The 21,332-nt window shown below is 43.9% G+C and overlaps 1 protein-coding gene across 3 annotated transcripts in view; it reads left to right on the top strand.

The window, feature by feature from the left end:
* Positions 1 to 21,332, top strand: part of LOC134968996 (mucin-5B-like) — a 126,378-nt gene that overhangs the window by 90,444 nt on the left and 14,602 nt on the right. Inside the window, exon 2 of one of the 3 annotated variants that reach the window (XM_063944698.1) lies at positions 16,477 to 16,548. The exons of 1 other annotated variant lie outside the window; for it this stretch is intronic. In XM_063944698.1, coding sequence (XP_063800768.1) covers positions 16,515 to 16,548 — 34 coding nt within the window. In that variant the 5' untranslated portion in view covers positions 16,477 to 16,514. Of the gene's footprint in view, positions 1 to 16,476; positions 16,549 to 16,662; positions 16,947 to 21,332 lie in introns of those variants that run through there. One more of the 3 variants, XM_063944697.1, reaches the window with a different exon arrangement.

Here is a 21,332-nt window from a genome sequence, read left to right as displayed (position 1 = left end):
CAGCAAACTTTGTCAAGTGAGACTTTATCTACGTTTCGGGGTGCAAGCCCCCGTCATCAGGACACACAGTGATAAAACAAATGAAAAATAAACATTTAAATAGACTTACCAGGCGCGCTTCCAGCCGTGCTCTCCTCGCCGCTGCCCGACTTCCGGACTCAGCGCTTCCGGTCAGGTGACCCTGGTCCGTGACGCGAGCTCCCAGTGCCGTCATGCAGGGGGCGGGGGAGGCCGTTGCTATGGTGCGAGCTGTAAACACATACAAAACACACAGATCATAGTGCAATTCTTAAAACAAGACAGGCAATCTCACATCTGCCTGAGACATATCGTGTGATAAAGTAAACATTAAAACTTTAAAAACATGTGTATGAACTGTGAATGCTTAAAATAGATTTTTTAACAGTTGGTTACATCTAATAAGTTCAGAACCCCGTATTCCAGAAACTGTTCTGTACAGGTAAGCATGTTTGTTCTATTTGCCAAATATAAACATTTACTTCACAATGGCCTGCATTTTCAGGGGAGGAACTGTTAATCTGATCTATCACTACCAAATTGACATTTTCATTATACTTAGTCAAAAATCCCCAGGTTTCAAGCAAAACAACTCATACCCAGAGATTCATTGAGTCCTCTTGGTCTCAATGTTTCCAGTGCGATAATCCATTTAGTTTCTAATTGTAGGAGGCGCTTGGATCTATCACCCCCCCTAATGGAGAAGGGCACCTGGTCCACAATACGGTACCTGAGTGCTGAAAGTGAGTGTTTAGCTATGGCAAAATGCCTAGCTACCGGTTGTTCGCTGGTTCCTGCTGTTAATGCTGCCCTAATGGCCGATCTATGTTGTGTCATCCTCACTTTGAATGTGCACTCTGTCTTGCCCACATAGTGCAATCCACATGGGCAAGACAAGAGATACACCACAAATTTAGAGTTACACGTATAGGCGTCCTTCAATTTAATGGTCTTGCCCGTGTAAGGATGTTTAAACGAATCCCCAGGTACCAGAAAGTTACATGTAGTGCACCCGCACCTGTAACATCCCTTTCTAGACCTAATTAGACCGCCCTCTGATCTAATTTTTTTAGCCACATCAGTTTTAACAACTAGGCTTCTGATGTTTCGGCTCCTGGTGTAACACGGCATCAATTTGGTATCTTTGAACATCTTAAGCTCAGGGTCAGTATTTATGATGGGCCAAAATTCCTTAGCTCTTCTACTGGTGTGTCTGCTGGACGTGTTAAACTGATTAACCCAGGGGACCCTTTTCTCTTTGGTAGTTTGGACCCGTTCAGTTAACAATTGTTGCCTAGGTAGCCCAATGACTTTGGCCCTAGCCTCACGTAGTAACTTGTCAGGGTACCCCCGGTCTTTGAACTTAATGTACATCTCGTCCAGCTGCTGATCCCTCACCTGTAGATCATTATTGATCCTACAGACCCGTAGCATCTGTGAGTACGGCAAACTATTGATTGTGGCCCTTGGATGAAAACTATCATACCGCAACAAAGTGTTGCGGTCAGTGCTTTTGATGTACATTGATGTATTAATCTTACTGTTTCTAATTGTAATATGTACATCAAGAAAATCTATTTGCTGTGGGTCCACAGTCATAGTTAACTTGACCGGGCTGGAGGAGTTGTTATGAGCTGCAATCCAATCTTCCAGAATATATTGTGGCCCTGACCAGAAAAGTAACAGGTCATCAATGTAACGGAAATACAAAATTATGTACTGTGTTATGACTGGCTGACTGAGAAATAAATCCTGGTCAACTGCCCACATGTATGTGTTGGCGAACGACGGGGCCACACACGACCCCATCGCACACCCCGTTAACTGTATATAGAACTTATTGTCATGAACAAAGTAATTGTGAGTTAACGTAAACCTTAATAGTTTTAAGAAAAACTCTGTCTCTGGGCCTTCATACAATACATTATTAGTTATCAGTGCTCTTACTGCCTGTATCCCCATCTCGTGGGGAATACAGGTATAAAGGCTGGACACATCAAGGGTAGCCAATAAAGTGCTTTCAGGTACTGTCCCCAGTTCTTCAAACTTTCGTAACAAAGTAGAGGTGTCCTTTAGGTGGGTGTGTGTATGTTGAATGCACGGCTGCAGAAAGGCGTCTAAATAAATAGATATGGCCTCACATAATGACCCCCGGGCAGAAATGATGGGTCTGCCAGGGGGGTTATGTTCATCTTTATGTATTTTAGGGATAATGTAGAATAGTGGGACTACTGGGTGTGGTTTGGACAAAGCTCTAAACACTGTTTCTGATATGATGCCTTGACCAACTGCCTCAGACAGTAATGTGTTCAATTCTTTCTGAAACTGTTGAGTGGGATCCCGAGGCAGGCCTATATATGTTACAGTGTCACTCAATAATCTAGTGCATTCCCTCATATATTGTTCTTTGTCCATCACCACAATGGCCCCTCCCTTATCTGCTCCACGAATCACTATGTCCTCACGTGCTCCCAACTCCTTCAAGGCCAACTTCTCATCTTTAGTCAGATTGGGCCGGGTTCTTCCCCGATCCTCTGTCAAAGTACCCTCAAGCATCCGCGAAAAAGTTTTTATTGAGGGATTTACTGATACGGGCTCAAAGCTCGACTTAGGTCTAATTCTGCGTAAGACCTGGGAAGCCAACGTGTTGTCCGTACTGTCAGCAGCCTTAGGATTTTTACCGTAATGTTCCTGTAATTTTAGTTTCCTCTGAAGCCGGTAATTGTCAATTTTCCATTGTGTCTCATCTGGGGTATGTGTAGGAACATATGACAGTCCCTTACTCAATACCCCAATGGCTTCAGGCGAAAGGGGTCTAGAGGATAGGTTGAAAATTAATTGCGCGTTCCTCTCGGAGGCTTTTTGTCTGTCTTTGATCCTCTCCCTCCGCCTCGTCTGCCCCCCTCTCCTCGTGGGTTTGTTCTTCTGTTGTTGCCTCCAGCCCGGGTATGTGCCCCTAAAGGGCCACCCTGCGTGGTGTCAGCTCCTGTGCTGGTGTTAGGCTCGTCTGTATCACTTGCAGATGTACTAATGAACCGCACATTGGTTCTTCTCCTAAATGCTCCCTTGGGTCCTTGCTGTTGTTTAGGTGCATTCGCTCCCAACCACGAGTATACTTTATGTTGTGAGTAATCCTGCTGTACTCGCACCAATTTGTCTTTCTTGTATTTGATCAGCTCGCGTTGGTATTGCTCCAACTGCTGTGTCAGTTTGTCCATCCATTTAGTGGTGGTATCTGCGGACAAACTGGCCAGATGTTCTGATTCAAATTTGGTGATATTTTGTTTGGTCAGGGACAGCTCTCTCTTGGATTCCTCAATCACCAAGAGGATTAAGTCCATAGAGCATTTGTTTAACACCGAGATCCAGCGTTTGCAGAAAGGGATGCTGTATCTGCCTATGGTAGGCATATTGTGAATCCGAAACCCACGTGGAATTTGTTTTGCCCTGTAGTAGTCTGACAGGGTCTTGCCATGAAACAGGAAATCAATCTCTCTCTTTTTAAGTTTGAACAAATCTCTATACAAATCATCATTCGTAGTGACATCTTCCGCACTAAATGCAGGTTCGCTGTACAGGATATTCTCAGCCTCGGCTTCTGAGAAACTCAATGTTTCAAAATTATCACACTGCTGGAAGTATGCAGACAAATCATCTGCATCTTCTCCCCCTTGTGCCATTTTATGAAAAGTTTAAAACGTGAAAAAGTCCATGCAATGTGCTGATCCTGCAAGATGTCTATCCACCCGCTGTGAACTCAGCCGGTATATATCACCAGCCGTGATATGTGCAAAAAACTGCTGATTATGTGCAAATAAAGTGCTAGGAGTCACAACTCCTGTGCTGTGCAAAAAAATGTGAATAAAAAGATATTGCTGGAAGCGTCCTGAATAGGTTAAAACAAAGCCTTGAGGTGCCACGACTACCAATGCTAGTGAGGACTTCACTGCTGCACTGGACATATATAGAAGAAATATGTCTGGCACTCTCCCGTGGGCTGATAGAGCAAGGCTCACGCTCCGGTGCCCTCCCAGGCAAACCCGTTGGTCTGTATATATGGAATGAAGAAACGAGGCGGCACTCTGGAGACTTTGGTGAAGCAGCAAACTTTGTCAAGTGAGACTTTATCTACGTTTCGGGGTGCAAGCCCCCGTCATCAGGACACACAGTGATAAAACAAGTGAAAAATAAACATTTAAATAGACTTACCAGGCGCGCTTCCAGCCGTGCTCTCCTCGCCGCTGCCCGACTTCCGGACTCAGCGCTTCCGGTCAGGTGACCCTGGTCCGTGACGCGAGCTCCCAGTGCCGTCATGCAGGGGGCGGGGGAGGCCGTTGCTATGGTGCGAGCTGTAAACACATACAAAACACACAGATCATAGTGCAATTCTTAAAACAAGACAGGCAATCTCACATCTGCCTGAGACATATCGTGTGATAAAGTAAACATTAAAACTTTAAAAACATGTGTATGAACTGTAAATGCTTAAAATAGATTTTTTAACAGTTGGTTACATCTAATAAGTTCAGAACCCCGTATTCCAGAAACTGTTCTGTACAGGTAAGCATGTTTGTTCTATTTGCCAAATATAAACATTTACTTCACAATGGCCTGCATTTTCAGGGGAGGAACTGTTAATCTGATCTATCACTACCAAATTGACATTTTCATTATACTTAGTCAAAAATCCCCAGGTTTCAAGCAAAACAACTCATACCCAGAGATTCATTGAGTCCTCTTGGTCTCAATGTTTCCAGTGCGATAATCCATTTAGTTTCTAATTGTAGGAGGCGCTTGGATCTATCACCCCCCCTAATGGAGAAGGGCACCTGGTCCACAATACGGTACCTGAGTGCTGAAAGTGAGTGTTTAGCTATGGCAAAATGCCTAGCTACCGGTTGTTCGCTGGTTCCTGCTGTTAATGCTGCCCTAATGGCCGATCTATGTTGTGTCATCCTCACTTTGCCTATACGTGTAACTCTAAATTTGTGGTGTATCTCTTGTCTTGCCCATGTGGATTGCACTATGTGGGCAAGACAGAGTGCACATTCAAAGTGAGGATGACACAACATAGATCGGCCATTAGGGCAGCATTAACAGCAGGAACCAGCGAACAACCGGTAGCTAGGCATTTTGCCATAGCTAAACACTCACTTTCAGCACTCAGGTACCGTATTGTGGACCAGGTGCCCTTCTCCATTAGGGGGGGTGATAGATCCAAGCGCCTCCTACAATTAGAAACTAAATGGATTATCGCACTGGAAACATTGAGACCAAGAGGACTCAATGAATCTCTGGGTATGAGTTGTTTTGCTTGAAACCTGGGGATTTTTGACTAAGTATAATGAAAATGTCAATTTGGTAGTGATAGATCAGATTAACAGTTCCTCCCCTGAAAATGCAGGCCATTGTGAAGTAAATGTTTATATTTGGCAAATAGAACAAACATGCTTACCTGTACAGAACAGTTTCTGGAATACGGGGTTCTGAACTTATTAGATGTAACCAACTGTTAAAAAATCTATTTTAAGCATTCACAGTTCATACACATGTTTTTAAAGTTTTAATGTTTACTTTATCACACGATATGTCTCAGGCAGATGTGAGATTGCCTGTCTTGTTTTAAGAATTGCACTATGATCTGTGTGTTTTGTATGTGTTTACAGCTCGCACCATAGCAACGGCCTCCCCCGCCCCCTGCATGACGGCACTGGGAGCTCGCGTCACGGACCAGGGTCACCTGACCGGAAGCGCTGAGTCCGGAAGTCGGGCAGCGGCGAGGAGAGCACGGCTGGAAGCGCGCCTGGTAAGTCTATTTAAATGTTTATTTTTCACTTGTTTTATCACTGTGTGTCCTGATGACGGGGGCTTGCACCCCGAAACGTAGATAAAGTCTCACTTGACAAAGTTTGCTGCTTCACCAAAGTCTCCAGAGTGCCGCCTCGTTTCTTCATTCCATATATACAGACCAACGGGTTTGCCTGGGAGGGCACCGGAGCGTGAGCCTTGCTCTATCAGCCCACGGGAGAGTGCCAGACATATTTCTTCTATATATGTCCAGTGCAGCAGTGAAGTCCTCACTAGCATTGGTAGTCGTGGCACCTCAAGGCTTTGTTTTAACCTATTCAGGACGCTTCCAGCAATATCTTTTTATTCACATTTTTTTGCACAGGAGTTGTGACTCCTAGCACTTTATTTGCACATAATCAGCAGTTTTTTGCACATATCACGGCTGGTGATATATACCGGCTGAGTTCACAGCGGGTGGATAGACATCTTGCAGGATCAGCACATTGCATGGACTTTTTCACGTTTTAAACTTTTCATAAAATGGCACAAGGGGGAGAAGATGCAGATGATTTGTCTGCATACTTCCAGCAGTGTGATAATTTTGAAACATTGAGTTTCTCAGAAGCCGAGGCTGAGAATATCCTGTACAGCGAACCTGCATTTAGTGCGGAAGATGTCACTACGAATGATGATTTGTATAGAGATTTGTTCAAACTTAAAAAGAGAGAGATTGATTTCCTGTTTCATGGCAAGACCCTGTCAGACTACTACAGGGCAAAACAAATTCCACGTGGGTTTCGGATTCACAATATGCCTACCATAGGCAGATACAGCATCCCTTTCTGCAAACGCTGGATCTCGGTGTTAAACAAATGCTCTATGGACTTAATCCTCTTGGTGATTGAGGAATCCAAGAGAGAGCTGTCCCTGACCAAACAAAATATCACCAAATTTGAATCAGAACATCTGGCCAGTTTGTCCGCAGATACCACCACTAAATGGATGGACAAACTGACACAGCAGTTGGAGCAATACCAACGCGAGCTGATCAAATACAAGAAAGACAAATTGGTGCGAGTACAGCAGGATTACTCACAACATAAAGTATACTCGTGGTTGGGAGCGAATGCACCTAAACAACAGCAAGGACCCTAGGGAGCATTTAGGAGAAGAACCAATGTGCGGTTCATTAGTACATCTGCAAGTGATACAGACGAGCCTAACACCAGCACAGGAGCTGACACCACGCAGGGTGGCCCTTTAGGGGCACATACCCGGGCTGGAGGCAACAACAGAAGAACAAACCCACGAGGAGAGGGGGGCAGACGAGGCGGAGGGAGAGGATCAAAGACAGACAAAAAGCCTCCGAGAGGAACGCGCAATTAATTTTCAACCTATCCTCTAGACCCCTTTCGCCTGAAGCCATTGGGGTATTGAGTAAGGGACTGTCATATGTTCCTACACATACCCCAGATGAGACACAATGGAAAATTGACAATTACCGGCTTCAGAGGAAACTAAAATTACAGGAACATTACGGTAAAAATCCTAAGGCTGCTGACAGTACGGACAACACGTTGGCTTCCCAGGTCTTACGCAGAATTAGACCTAAGTCGAGCTTTGAGCCCGTATCAGTAAATCCCTCAATAAAAACTTTTTCGCGGATGCTTGAGGGTACTTTGACAGAGGATCGGGGAAGAACCCGGCCCAATCTGACTAAAGATGAGAAGTTGGCCTTGAAGGAGTTGGGAGCACGTGAGGACATAGTGATTCGTGGAGCAGATAAGGGAGGGGCCATTGTGGTGATGGACAAAGAACAATATATGAGGGAATGCACTAGATTATTGAGTGACACTGTAACATATATAGGCCTGCCTCGGGATCCCACTCAACAGTTTCAGAAAGAATTGAACACATTACTGTCTGAGGCAGTTGGTCAAGGCATCATATCAGAAACAGTGTTTAGAGCTTTGTCCAAACCACACCCAGTAGTCCCACTATTCTACATTATCCCTAAAATACATAAAGATGAACATAACCCCCCTGGCAGACCCATCATTTCTGCCCGGGGGTCATTATGTGAGGCCATATCTATTTATTTAGACGCCTTTCTGCAGCCGTGCATTCAACATACACACACCCACCTAAAGGACACCTCTACTTTGTTACGAAAGTTTGAAGAACTGGGGACAGTACCTGAAAGCACTTTATTGGCTACCCTTGATGTGTCCAGCCTTTATACCTGTATTCCCCACGAGATGGGGATACAGGCAGTAAGAGCACTGATAACTAATAATGTATTGTATGAAGGCCCAGAGACAGAGTTTTTCTTAAAACTATTAAGGTTTACGTTAACTCACAATTACTTTGTTCATGACAATAAGTTCTATATACAGTTAACGGGGTGTGCGATGGGGTCGTGTGTGGCCCCGTCGTTCGCCAACACATACATGTGGGCAGCTGACCAGGATTTATTTCTCAGTCAGCCAGTCATAACACAGTACATAATTTTGTATTTCCGTTACATTGATGACCTGTTACTTTTCTGGTCAGGGCCACAATATATTCTGGAAGATTGGATTGCAGCTCATAACAACTCCTCCAGCCCGGTCAAGTTAACTATGACTGTGGACCCACAGCAAATAGATTTTCTTGATGTACATATTACAATTAGAAACAGTAAGATTAATACATCAATGTACATCAAAAGCACTGACCGCAACACTTTGTTGCGGTATGATAGTTTTCATCCAAGGGCCACAATCAATAGTTTGCCGTACTCACAGATGCTACGGGTCTGTAGGATCAATAATGATCTACAGGTGAGGGATCAGCAGCTGGACGAGATGTACATTAAGTTCAAAGACCGGGGGTACCCTGACAAGTTACTACGTGAGGCTAGGGCCAAAGTCATTGGGCTACCTAGGCAACAATTGTTAACTGAACGGGTCCAAACTACCAAAGAGAAAAGGGTCCCCTGGGTTAATCAGTTTAACACGTCCAGCAGACACACCAGTAGAAGAGCTAAGGAATTTTGGCCCATCATAAATACTGACCCTGAGCTTAAGATGTTCAAAGATACCAAATTGATGCCGTGTTACACCAGGAGCCGAAACATCAGAAGCCTAGTTGTTAAAACTGATGTGGCTAAAAAAATTAGATCAGAGGGCGGTCTAATTAGGTCTAGAAAGGGATGTTACAGGTGCGGGTGCACTACATGTAACTTTCTGGTACCTGGGGATTCGTTTAAACATCCTTACACGGGCAAGACCATTAAATTGAAGGACGCCTATACGTGTAACTCTAAATTTGTGGTGTATCTCTTGTCTTGCCCATGTGGATTGCACTATGTGGGCAAGACAGAGTGCACATTCAAAGTGAGGATGACACAACATAGATCGGCCATTAGGGCAGCATTAACAGCAGGAACCAGCGAACAACCGGTAGCTAGGCATTTTGCCATAGCTAAACACTCACTTTCAGCACTCAGGTACCGTATTGTGGACCAGGTGCCCTTCTCCATTAGGGGGGGTGATAGATCCAAGCGCCTCCTACAATTAGAAACTAAATGGATTATCGCACTGGAAACATTGAGACCAAGAGGACTCAATGAATCTCTGGGTATGAGTTGTTTTGCTTGAAACCTGGGGATTTTTGACTAAGTATAATGAAAATGTCAATTTGGTAGTGATAGATCAGATTAACAGTTCCTCCCCTGAAAATGCAGGCCATTGTGAAGTAAATGTTTATATTTGGCAAATAGAACAAACATGCTTACCTGTACAGAACAGTTTCTGGAATACGGGGTTCTGAACTTATTAGATGTAACCAACTGTTAAAAAATCTATTTTAAGCATTCACAGTTCATACACATGTTTTTAAAGTTTTAATGTTTACTTTATCACACGATATGTCTCAGGCAGATGTGAGATTGCCTGTCTTGTTTTAAGAATTGCACTATGATCTGTGTGTTTTGTATGTGTTTACAGCTCGCACCATAGCAACGGCCTCCCCCGCCCCCTGCATGACGGCACTGGGAGCTCGCGTCACGGACCAGGGTCACCTGACCGGAAGCGCTGAGTCCGGAAGTCGGGCAGCGGCGAGGAGAGCACGGCTGGAAGCGCGCCTGGTAAGTCTATTTAAATGTTTATTTTTCACTTGTTTTATCACTGTGTGTCCTGATGACGGGGGCTTGCACCCCGAAACGTAGATAAAGTCTCACTTGACAAAGTTTGCTGCTTCACCAAAGTCTCCAGAGTGCCGCCTCGTTTCTTCATTCCATATATACAGACCAACGGGTTTGCCTGGGAGGGCACCGGAGCGTGAGCCTTGCTCTATCAGCCCACGGGAGAGTGCCAGACATATTTCTTCTATATATATATAAATATATATATTTAGAGAGAGAGAGAAAGAGAGAGAGAGAGAGAGAGAGACACACACACACACACACACTTGATGCTTACCCAGGACTTCCCATAGCGGACAGATAAGCCGTTTTTATATTTTTATCTTGCATGTTTGATACCTGCATTTGTGACTGGATTGTGTATATTAAAAACTGTATTTTTTTATTTAATCCGCTCTGTTACTGCTTACTGGGACCAGCAGTGTTCCTAATTATGGGGGTAATTCCAAGTTGATCGCAGCCGGAACTTTGTTAGCAATTGGGAAAAACCATGTGCCCTGCAGGGGAGGCAGATATAACATGTGCAGAGAAAGATAGATTTGGGTGTGGTGAGTTCAATCTGCAATCTAAATTGCAGTGTAAAAATAAAGCACCCAAATCTTACTCTCTCTGCACATGTTATATCTGCCCCCCCTGCAGTGCACATGGTTTTGCCCAACTGCTAAAAAATTTCCTGCTGCGATCAACTTGGAATTACCCCCTATGAGCTTCTGTGAAAACAGTTTAAAAACAGTACACACTATGTCGTTTTCCTTTTAGTTTACATGTTTACGCATCCATGAGTCATCAGCCTGAAGATGTTTCTATAAGCTAAGTTGCTGCTTTTATTACCACTGGGTCCCCACATACAGTAACTCACAGGGTGATCTCACTAAATTCAATGTGCCAGACACTAGTAGGTGCTCTTTTTCACTCAATTTGTTCTATATTTATTCACGTACTGTGCAAAAGCCACCACTCAGCTATTATTGGGGTGTGTCATGTGCTTTTTATAAAGTTTTATGGAATTGGTATTCTTAGAACACTAATTAGTGTGTGTTACTAGGATAATCATAGGCGCTGTGCTCTACTTTTCGCGATATATATATATATATATTTAGAGAAAGAGACACACACACACACACACACATACACATACACAAAGCCCTTGAGCAAGGGCGTAGCTACCATAGGTGCAGGCAGTGCAGCTGCTAAGAGGGGCCCACCTTCCCTGTCACAGTTATATGCGTTATAAACATTGGGTGGTACGTAGGGGCCGTTTCAAACTTTTTCCTTGGGGCTTGCAATATATCTAGGTATGCCCATGGACTTGCTCATTGTAGTGTGGTATAAAATGAACTGGAGGGCATTTTTTAATATTATATAATATGAATCGGAGCACTGTAATGAGGCACAATATGAACGGTGAGCACTATATATCATAATGTGAATTGGGGGTACTATGCGGCATAATGTGTACTGGCAGCTCTGAAATGTGACATAGGGTGAATTTAAGCACAACTACCATTCATAAAAGAAACTAGGGCACTACTATGGGGCATAACATTAAATAAGGCTCTACTATGGTTCAGAAAATGAACTAGGGCACTATAATAGGGCAGAAAATTAACAACTGCTGTACAGAAGTGTCTCTCTAGAAGCATTGGGATGGGGCCCACAAAGTTCTGGCTACACCCCTGCCCTTGAGTAAATCCTGCGTTTGCTCCTGTGCTTGATGCTTGGGGTGGGATGTCCCTGGAAATGGCATTCTCCAAGGTTTGCCTGCATTTTAAAGCTACATGCATACCACCCATAGTTAACAGTTGTACTGCCAAAGTGCGCAAATGCTTCAAGTTTTCACACTTGTCGAACTCCCGGTGCCAGCGTTCCACATTCTGCTTGTTGAGACTATGAATGTCTACAAGGCATACGTATTGCGTGAAAAGGCATCTCTCTTACCCAAATCATGTATAAATACATTCTCCTTGTATCTGAAGTTATAACAGGAGTCTCAAGTTCAACTCGAGGCAGCCCTGGACAATCGTGACTAGAGGTGTGTACACACGGGGGTCTATTCATGAAGCAGTGAAAAGTGTGGAGAAGTGGGCCAGTGGAGAAGTTGCCCATGGCAACCAATCAGCACTGAAGTAACATTTATAATTTGCATACTATACAACTGTACGGAGCAGCTGATTGGTTGCCATGGGCAACTTCTCCACAGGCTCACTTCTCCACTCTTTTCACTGCTTCATGAAAATACCCCACAGTGAGATCCTAGCTATGCCCGATTTTGACTATGCGATTTCCCTTGAACTTCCCAGAGCACAGATAGCACAGATTTTGACTATCTGTGCGTGAGATTTTGTCTATGTACGATTTTGACTAAGTGCCAATTTTAAATATACTCTGTACTAGAGATGAGCGGGTTCGGTTTCTTTGAATCCGAACCCGCACGAACTTCACTTTTTTTTCCACGGGTCCGAGCGACTCGGATCTTCCCGCCTTGCTCGGTTAACCCGAGCGCGCCCGAACGTCATCATGACGCTGTCGGATTCTCGCGAGGCTCGGATTCTATCGCGAGACTCGGATTCTATATAAGGAGCCGCGCGTCGCCGCCATTTTCACTCGTGCATTGAGATTGATAGGGAGAGGACGTGTCTGGCGTCCTCTCCATTAGAATAGAGATAGATAGATTAGATAGAGAGAGATTGTGCAGAATCGCAGACAGAGTTAGTTTACCACAGTCAGTGACCAGTGCAGTTGCTAGTTAACTTTTATTTAATATAATATATCCGTTCACTTCTCTCTGCTATATCCGTTCTCTGCCTGAAAAAAAAAACGATACACAGCACAGTCAGTCACACAGTGTGACTCAGTCTGTGTGCACTCAGCTCAGCCCAGTGTGCTGCACAGTCATCAATGTATAAATTAAAAGCTTATAATTAATTGTGGGGGAGACTGGGGAGCACTGCAGGTTGTTAGCAGGAGCCAGGAGTACAATTATATTAATTAACAGTGCACACTTTTGCTGCAGGAGTGGTGACCAGTGCCTGACCACCAGTATAGTATTGTTGTATACTACTAATATCTCTTTAAATATCAACCAGTCTATATTAGCAGCAGACACAGTACAGTGCGGTAGTTCACGGCTGTGGCTACCTCTGTGTCGGCACACGGCAGGCAGTCCGTCCGACCAGAATTGTATTATTTATTATTATATACCTACCACCTAACCGTGGTTTTTTTTTCATTCTTTATACCGTCATAGTGTCATCCTAATTGTTACGAGTATACTACTATCTCTTTATCAACCAGTGTACAGTGCGGTAGTTCACGGCTGTGGCTACCTCTGTGTCGGCACACGGCAGGCAGTCCGTCCGACCAGAATTGTATTATTTATTATTATATACCTACCACCTAACCGTGGTTTTTTTTTCATTCTTTATACCGTCATAGTGTCATCCTAATTGTTACGAGTATACTACTATCTCTTTATCAACCAGTGTACAGTGCGGTAGTTCACGGCTGTGGCTACCTCTGTGTCGGCACACGGCAGGCAGTCCGTCCGACCAGAATTGTATTATTTATTATTATATACCTACCACCTAACCGTGGTTTTTTTTTCATTCTTTATACCGTCATAGTGTCATCCTAATTGTTACGAGTATACTACTATCTCTTTATCAACCAGTGTACAGTGCGGTAGTTCACGGCTGTGGCTACCTCTGTGTCGGCACACGGCAGGCAGTCCGTCCGACCAGAATTGTATTATTTATTATTATATACCTACCACCTAACCGTGGTTTTTTTTTCATTCTTTATACCGTCATAGTGTCATCCTAATTGTTACGAGTATACTACTATCTCTTTATCAACCAGTGTACAGTGCGGTAGTTCACGGCTGTGGCTACCTCTGTGTCGGCACACGGCAGGCAGTCCGTCCGACCAGAATTGTATTATTTATTATTATATACCTACCACCTAACCGTGGTTTTTTTTTCATTCTTTATACCGTCATAGTGTCATCCTAATTGTTACGAGTATACTACTATCTCTTTATCAACCAGTGTACAGTGCGGTAGTTCACGGCTGTGGCTACCTCTGTGTCGGCAGTCGGCAGGCAGTCCGTCCATCCATAATTGTATTATTATTATAATATATACCACCTAACCGTGGTTTTTTTTTCATTCTTTATACCGTCATAGTGTCATACTAGTTGTTACGAGTATACTACTATCTCTTTATCAACCAGTGTACAGTGCGGTAGTTCACGGCTGTGGCTACCTCTGTGTCGGCAGTCGGCAGGCAGTCCGTCCATCCATAATTGTATTATTATTATAATATATACCACCTAACTGTGGTTTTTTTTGCATTCTTTATACCGTCGTCATAGTGTCATACTAGTTGTTACGAGTATACTACTATCTCTTTATCAACCAGTGTACAGTGCGGTAGTTCACGGCTGTGGCTACCTCTGTGTCGGCAGTCGGCAGGCAGTCCGTCCATCCATAATTGTATTATTATTATAATATATACCACCTAACCGTGGTTTTTTTTTCATTCTTTATACCGTCGTCATAGTGTCATACTAGTTGTTACGAGTATACTACTATCTCTTTATCAACCAGTGTACAGTGCGGTAGTTCACGGCTGTGGCTACCTCTGTGTCGGCAGTCGGCAGGCAGTCCGTCCATCCATAATTGTATTATTATTATAATATATACCACCTAACCGTGGTTTTTTTTTCATTCTTTATACCGTCGTCATAGTGTCATACTAGTTGTTACGAGTATACTACTATCTCTTTATCAACCAGTGTACAGTGCGGTAGTTCACGGCTGTGGCTACCTCTGTGTCGGCAGTCGGCAGGCAGTCCGTCCATCCATAATTGTATTATTATTATAATATATACCACCTAACCGTGGTTTTTTTTTCATTCTTTATACCGTCGTCATAGTGTCATACTAGTTGTTACGAGTATACTACTATCTCTTTATCAACCAGTGTACAGTGCGGTAGTTCACGGCTGTGGCTACCTCTGTGTCGGCAGTCGGCAGGCAGTCCGTCCATCCATAATTGTATTATTATTATAATATATACCACCTAACCGTGGTTTTTTTATACCACCTAACCGTGGCAGTCCGTCCATAATTGTATACTAGTATCCAATCCATCCATCTCCATTGTTTACCTGAGGTGCCTTTTAGTTCTGCCTATAAAATATGGAGAACAAAAAAGTTGAGGTTCCAAAATTAGGGAAAGATCAAGATCCACTTCCACCTCGTGCTGAAGCTGCTGCCACTAGTCATGGCCGAGACGATGAAATGCCAGCAACGTCGTCTGCCAAGGCCGATGCCCAATGTCATAGTACAGAGCATGTCAAATCCAAAACACCAAATATCAGTAAAAAGCCTCTTTTTTTCTTTGCGTCATGTGCTGTTTGGGGAGGGTTTTTTGGAAGGGACATCCTGCGTGACACTGCAGTGCCTCTCCTAGATGGGCCCGGTGTTTGTGTCGGCCACTAGGGTCGCTAATCTTACTCACACAGCTACCTCATTGCGCCTCTTTTTTTCTTTGCGTCATGTGCTGTTTGGGGAGGGTTTTTTGGAAGGGACATCCTGCGTGACACTGCAGTGCCACTCCTAGATGGGCCCGGTGTTTGTGTCGGCCACTAGGGTCGCTTATCTTACTCACACAGCGACCTCGGTGCAAATTTTAGGACTAAAAATAATATTGTGAGGTGTGATGTGTTCAGAATAGGCTGAAAATGAGTGTAAATTATGTTTTTTGAGGTTAATAATACTTTGGGATCAAAATTACCCCCAAATTCTATGATTTAAGCTGTTTTTTAGGGTTTTTTTAAAAAAACACCCGAATCCAAAACACACCCGAATCCGACAAAAAAAATTCGGTGAGGTTTTGCCAAAACGCGGTCGAACCCAAAACACGGCCGCGGAACCGAACCCAAAACCAAAACACAAAACCCGAAAAATTTCCGGCGCTCATCTCTACTCTGTACTAGATAATACACTAGATAGTCAAGACTGACTTGCCTGCACAGTCTATCTAGCCTTGCGATACCGACCCCACGGGAGTGCGCATCGGGATCGAATCAGTATCGCAAGCTGCCTAACACCTTGAGATATGCACTAACTTTTCATAAGATTTTGACTATATAGTCAAAATCTTACAGATTTATCTCACCGTGTGTACCCACTTTAAGGTTTATAGGGTCTATTTATCAAGCCCCTTAACTCTTGCAGGATTACAGTAGTATTTAGTATTTCTGCAATGTAAAACTATAGTAACAGGATATATCAGAGATGATCCATCTTCCCCACCCCACCCTAAAATCATCCCTGCCTTAAATACAAATAAAGTTAAAAACCATAAGAAGAACAGTGGCACTATGGCATCAATATTAATTGCATTATGGCATTACCAGAAGACTAAAGATTAACAAATGTGAAAATCAGATTACATTGGTTTTGTTTGTTTCTTAGAAACTTACTTGAATGCAGAAAGAAAAGCAGAACTGTATATGCAGAAACCAAAAAGATGCAATACAAAGACAGGTGTGTAAGGGTAAGATTTGCATCTCAGTAATGTATGTGATATACCACTGAAAGCCTGTAAGGGAGCATTACAACAAAAGACACACTGCAAAACAATACTCACTTGAGAAAACACATTGACATACTGTAGTGTTGCTGTATACTGGTGTCTCCAGCACCAGTGAAATCATTTAAATTATAATGTGATGAAGTTGTTTTGTGACATTGGAGAGGAGTCAGCTTTTGTTGTGATCTTGCCTATTCTAAAAAATACCTCCTCAAACATCACCAAACAGGATTAACCTCATAAAAAGGGAGCCCCCTGGTCCACCTAGACTTCACAGACATGGAGAGGACAATGCACCTGGCACTTATACTCACCCTCTGCTGCTGCAGCAGCCACGTCTTCTCTTCCCCAGGTAAGACCCAGTTATTATATACCGCTTTCACACCGCCAATGCAGGATCCCACCTGGGAATTGGAAACGGGTCCTTCCTGGGTGGGATCCAGCATTGGACCCTAAAACTGCTGGCTTCCTGACCCGGCAATTTGCCAGGCAGGTTGCCATAGTGGCAGGGGGTGGAGCCAGCAGCAGGGGCGGCGCTGGGAGATGAGCTCATCTCCGCGCCACCTCTCCCTATCTAGTGAACAGGTTCCCGGTTCGCATTGACCCGGGAACCCGTTCACGCTGCCACTGATCTGGTATGCAACCTGGGAATAACACTGCTTTGTTCCCGGGTTGAATTACCAAGTCAGGTGACCCGGGAATTCGACCATGGCCCTTTCACATCGCACACTGACCCAGCAATATGCCAGGTTGATACTGGGTTATTTGTGCGGTGTGAAAGGGGTAATACTGGATTCAGAGGTTGTACAGAACATATGGAATATCTTTATTTAATGTACTATAGAGTTACACATTTGAATCTACAAAGTTATCAGGATGTCTTCTAGCCATTAATACGGTAATTGTATGATATGTATGTTACCTCAAAGTTAGACATTGTCAGGGTCATATATTCTATGGATGAAGTGGGGGTTGAGGGGGGACTTTCAATATGCCTTCTAAAAAATAGTTTTCTTTCCTGCTTACTAGATCATGTTTATTATATTTTCCCCCTTTCCTCCTTCCACTGTACCTACTGTACTCAGCTGCCAATCACTGCACTCCCCATACAGTGACTATCCAATGAAGTGCTCATGTTCTTGCTCATGCAGACAGTCACTGGGGTGTATTCACTAATTCTTGGATGGAGATAATGTGGACGGAGATAAAGTACCAGCCAGCTCCTGTCATTGCTTAAATACAGACTGTAACTCGGCAGTTAGGAGACTTTTTTTTTTTTTTTTAACTGCGTCCACTTTATCTCCATCCAAGGCTTAAATAGTCCCCAGTCTTAGCAGTGGAAGAGAGTGGTGATTTGCAATAGGAATGGAGGGGACCAGTGGCGCACCCAGGGGGGGTTTCCGAGCACCCAGAAACCCCCCTCCACTAAAAAAAAAACAAAACCTTTTTTACATATATACACATGTATATACATACATACATACATATAAACACACACACACATATGATATATATACATGTGTATATATACGTGTACTGTATGTGTATGTGTATATATATATATATATATATATATATATGCATGTTTAATATGGTATGTGTGTGTGTATATATACACACACGGTATATATATGGGGTGGTCTTCAGTATGCCGACTGACGGGATCCCGGCGCACAGTATACTGGCGCCGGGATCCCGACAGCCGGCATACCGACAATTGTTCTCCCTCGTGGGGGTCCACGACCCCCCTGGAGGGAGAATAAAATAGCGCACCACCGTGCCCGTAGCGTGGCGAGCGCAGCGAGGCCGCAAGGGGCTCATTTGCGCTTGCCACACTGTCGGTAAGCCGGCGGTCGGGCTCCCGGCGCCGGTATGCTGGTCGCCGGGAGCCTGTCCGCCGGCATACCATAGTGAACCCTATATATGTGTAGATATGTGTAGATATATATATATATATATATATATATATACACACACACACTAGTTTTACGGACCCAGCATATACTGGGTCACCTCAGTCCCCACCCCCGTGATTGGCTCAACCCAGTCCTGGAAACCCCCCCATGCAAATCCTGCGTTTGCCACTGGGGACATAGATGGAAAGTTTATATTATACATATATAGTACATAAGCAACTAGGTTCTAGTATCACAAGCAACTATCATTCATCTGTTGTATTCCACATTTTCCCAAATCTGAAACTATCTAGCCACTCATGGCTAATGTGAAAATGTTGGGGTTATTTTACAGCAATAAAATCTACCTGTAGGACATATATGTAACTGTAGGCATCATAAGGATTTATTTAAGCACTTGTGTCCGATTTAAAATTGGATTTATTATTATTATTGTTGTTATTATTTATTTATTATTTGGATTTGAAACCAACTGCGGGCTGCCAACTCCTGCTGTGTCCTATAGCATAGCAGTCTCGGTTTAACTGCTGATCTCCTTGGTCAGAATCACAATGTAAATAATGAGCAAGAAAAAACGACGCTGCCATGTCCTATTCGGGCAACAAGATCAAGTTTTTCAGCCCTTAAAAATATATTTATTCATAACCAATAAAAGACATAATATTGGGGGTCATTTAGAGTTGATCATAGCCCTGCAAAATTTAGCAGGGCTACGATCATGTCCATAGATATGCGGGGGGACGGCCAGCACAGAGCTATCCCGCCCCGCATGTCAGTGCTGGCGCCCCCAGCAGATGCTTTTGCACTTTAGGAGTAGCTTCCTGCCAGTGCAGCTTTAGCGTGCTGGCCGGGAGCTACTCGTCGCTCCCCAGCCCGCAGCTGCTGAGTGTGACGTTACGCAGCCACTGCGGCCCACCTCTGCAAGGTCCGGCTGCGCCTGCGTTGGCCGGACCGCGACCACAAAACGGCAGCCAAACAACGCCATTTCATCCCCCCGCCCAGCGTCCGCCTCTGCCTGTCAATCAGGCAGAGGCAATCGTGCTGCAGCGACGGCCTTCGGCCATCTGGCAGGCACCGGCGCACGCGCAGTTCTGACCCAATCGCACCGCTGCGATAAACTGCAGCGTGCGATCAGGTCAGAATGACCCCCATATACATAAACAATAAAAATTGCAACTCATCAATAAAAACCTATAATAGTTATTCAAAAAGTATTTATTTTACCTTGTGCAGATGGATTAATGCAGGAACATTGGGGGTCATTCCGAGTTGTTCGCTTGTTATTTTTTTCTCGCAATGGAGCGATTAGTCGCTAATGCGCAATGTCCGCAGTGCGACTGCGCCAAGTAAATTTGCTATGCAGTTAGGTATTTTACTCACGGCATTACGAGGTTTTTTCTTCGTTCTGGTGATCGTAATGTGATTGACAGGAAGTGGGTGTTTCTGGGCGGAAACAGGCCGTTTTATGGGAGTGTGCGAAAAAACGCTACCGTTTCTGGGAAAAACGCGGGAGTGGCTGGAGAAACGGAGGAGTGCCTGGGCGAACGCTGGGTGTGTTTGTGATGTCAAACCAGGAACGACAAGCACTGAACTGATCGCAGATGCCGAGTAAGTCTGGAGCTACTCAGAAACTGCTAAGAAGTGTCTATTCGCAATTCTGCTAATCTTTCATTCGCAATTTTACTATGCTAAGATTCACTCCCAGTAGGCGGCGGCTTAGCGTGTGCAATGCTGCTAAAAGCAGCTTGCGAGCGAACAACTCGGAATGACCCCCATTATACCAGTGGGTCAAGCCTATGATATTTATATAGGATTTTATTCCATTTGGTACAGTACTGTTTATGATATATATATTTTATATTCTTTGTAGTGACTATTTTCTAACTGTTTGGAATTTTGTATAGCTCTATTCAGCGACTAAAACAAGGTACTTGAAATATATTTATGCGGAAAAGAAACTACTTCCTGTTTTTGTATTCTGAGTTTCTATTATAAGTTTCATTTATTTATACGATACCATTTTTGTTTATGTCTGTATTAAGGCCCCCATTTATCAAGCCTCGGAGAGTGATAAATAGCACAGTGATAAAGTAGCAACCAATCAGCTCCTAACTGCCATGTCACAGGCTGTGTTTGAAAAATGTCAGGAGCTGGTTGGCTGGTAGTTTATCACCGTGCTATTTATCACTCTCCAAGACTTCATAAATCTGGGCCTGTCTTTTATTGGTTATGGATAAATATATTTTTAAGGGCTGAACAACGTAATGTATTACCCCAATAGGATACGGAAACGCAAATTTTCCTTGTTTATTGTATGTATTGTGGGGTGGGAAATTGCCCCTTTACTACTGCTGCAGCTGTAGTAAATACCCCTCTGCTATATCAGGCACTGGGTATAACTAAACAGCAGACAGATCCTGTAGGTGGCTTCCATGGGGTGTGGTATGGAAGGTAGATAGTAACTAGGTCAACAGTAACTAGGTCGACAGGGATGCTAGGTCGACAGGGTCTCTAGGTCGACATGAGTTATTTATGTTTTTTTGTGTAGTTTTTTTCCGAAGAGTGACCGGGAATTCCAATTAGTGCACCCTGTTCATTCGCCATGCTTCAGGCAGGTAACCGTTCCCAGTTGTAGTCCACGCGGATCGTTAAGTGTGAAAAGGTTAAAAAAAAAAAAAAAAAAAAAACCGTGAAAAACTCATGTTGACCTTTTGACCTGTCGACCTAGTTACTGTTGACCAATAGTGGTCGACCTAGATAGTGTCAACCTAGTTACTGTCGAGCTAGAGACCGGATCCCACTCCCAGGTAAGCGTGCTCTCT

The sequence above is a fragment of the Pseudophryne corroboree genome, chromosome 11 (assembly GCF_028390025.1).
Source record: "Pseudophryne corroboree isolate aPseCor3 chromosome 11, aPseCor3.hap2, whole genome shotgun sequence".
Classification (NCBI taxonomy): Eukaryota; Metazoa; Chordata; class Amphibia; order Anura; family Myobatrachidae; genus Pseudophryne; species Pseudophryne corroboree.
This window is presented reverse-complemented; position numbering and strand designations above follow the sequence as displayed.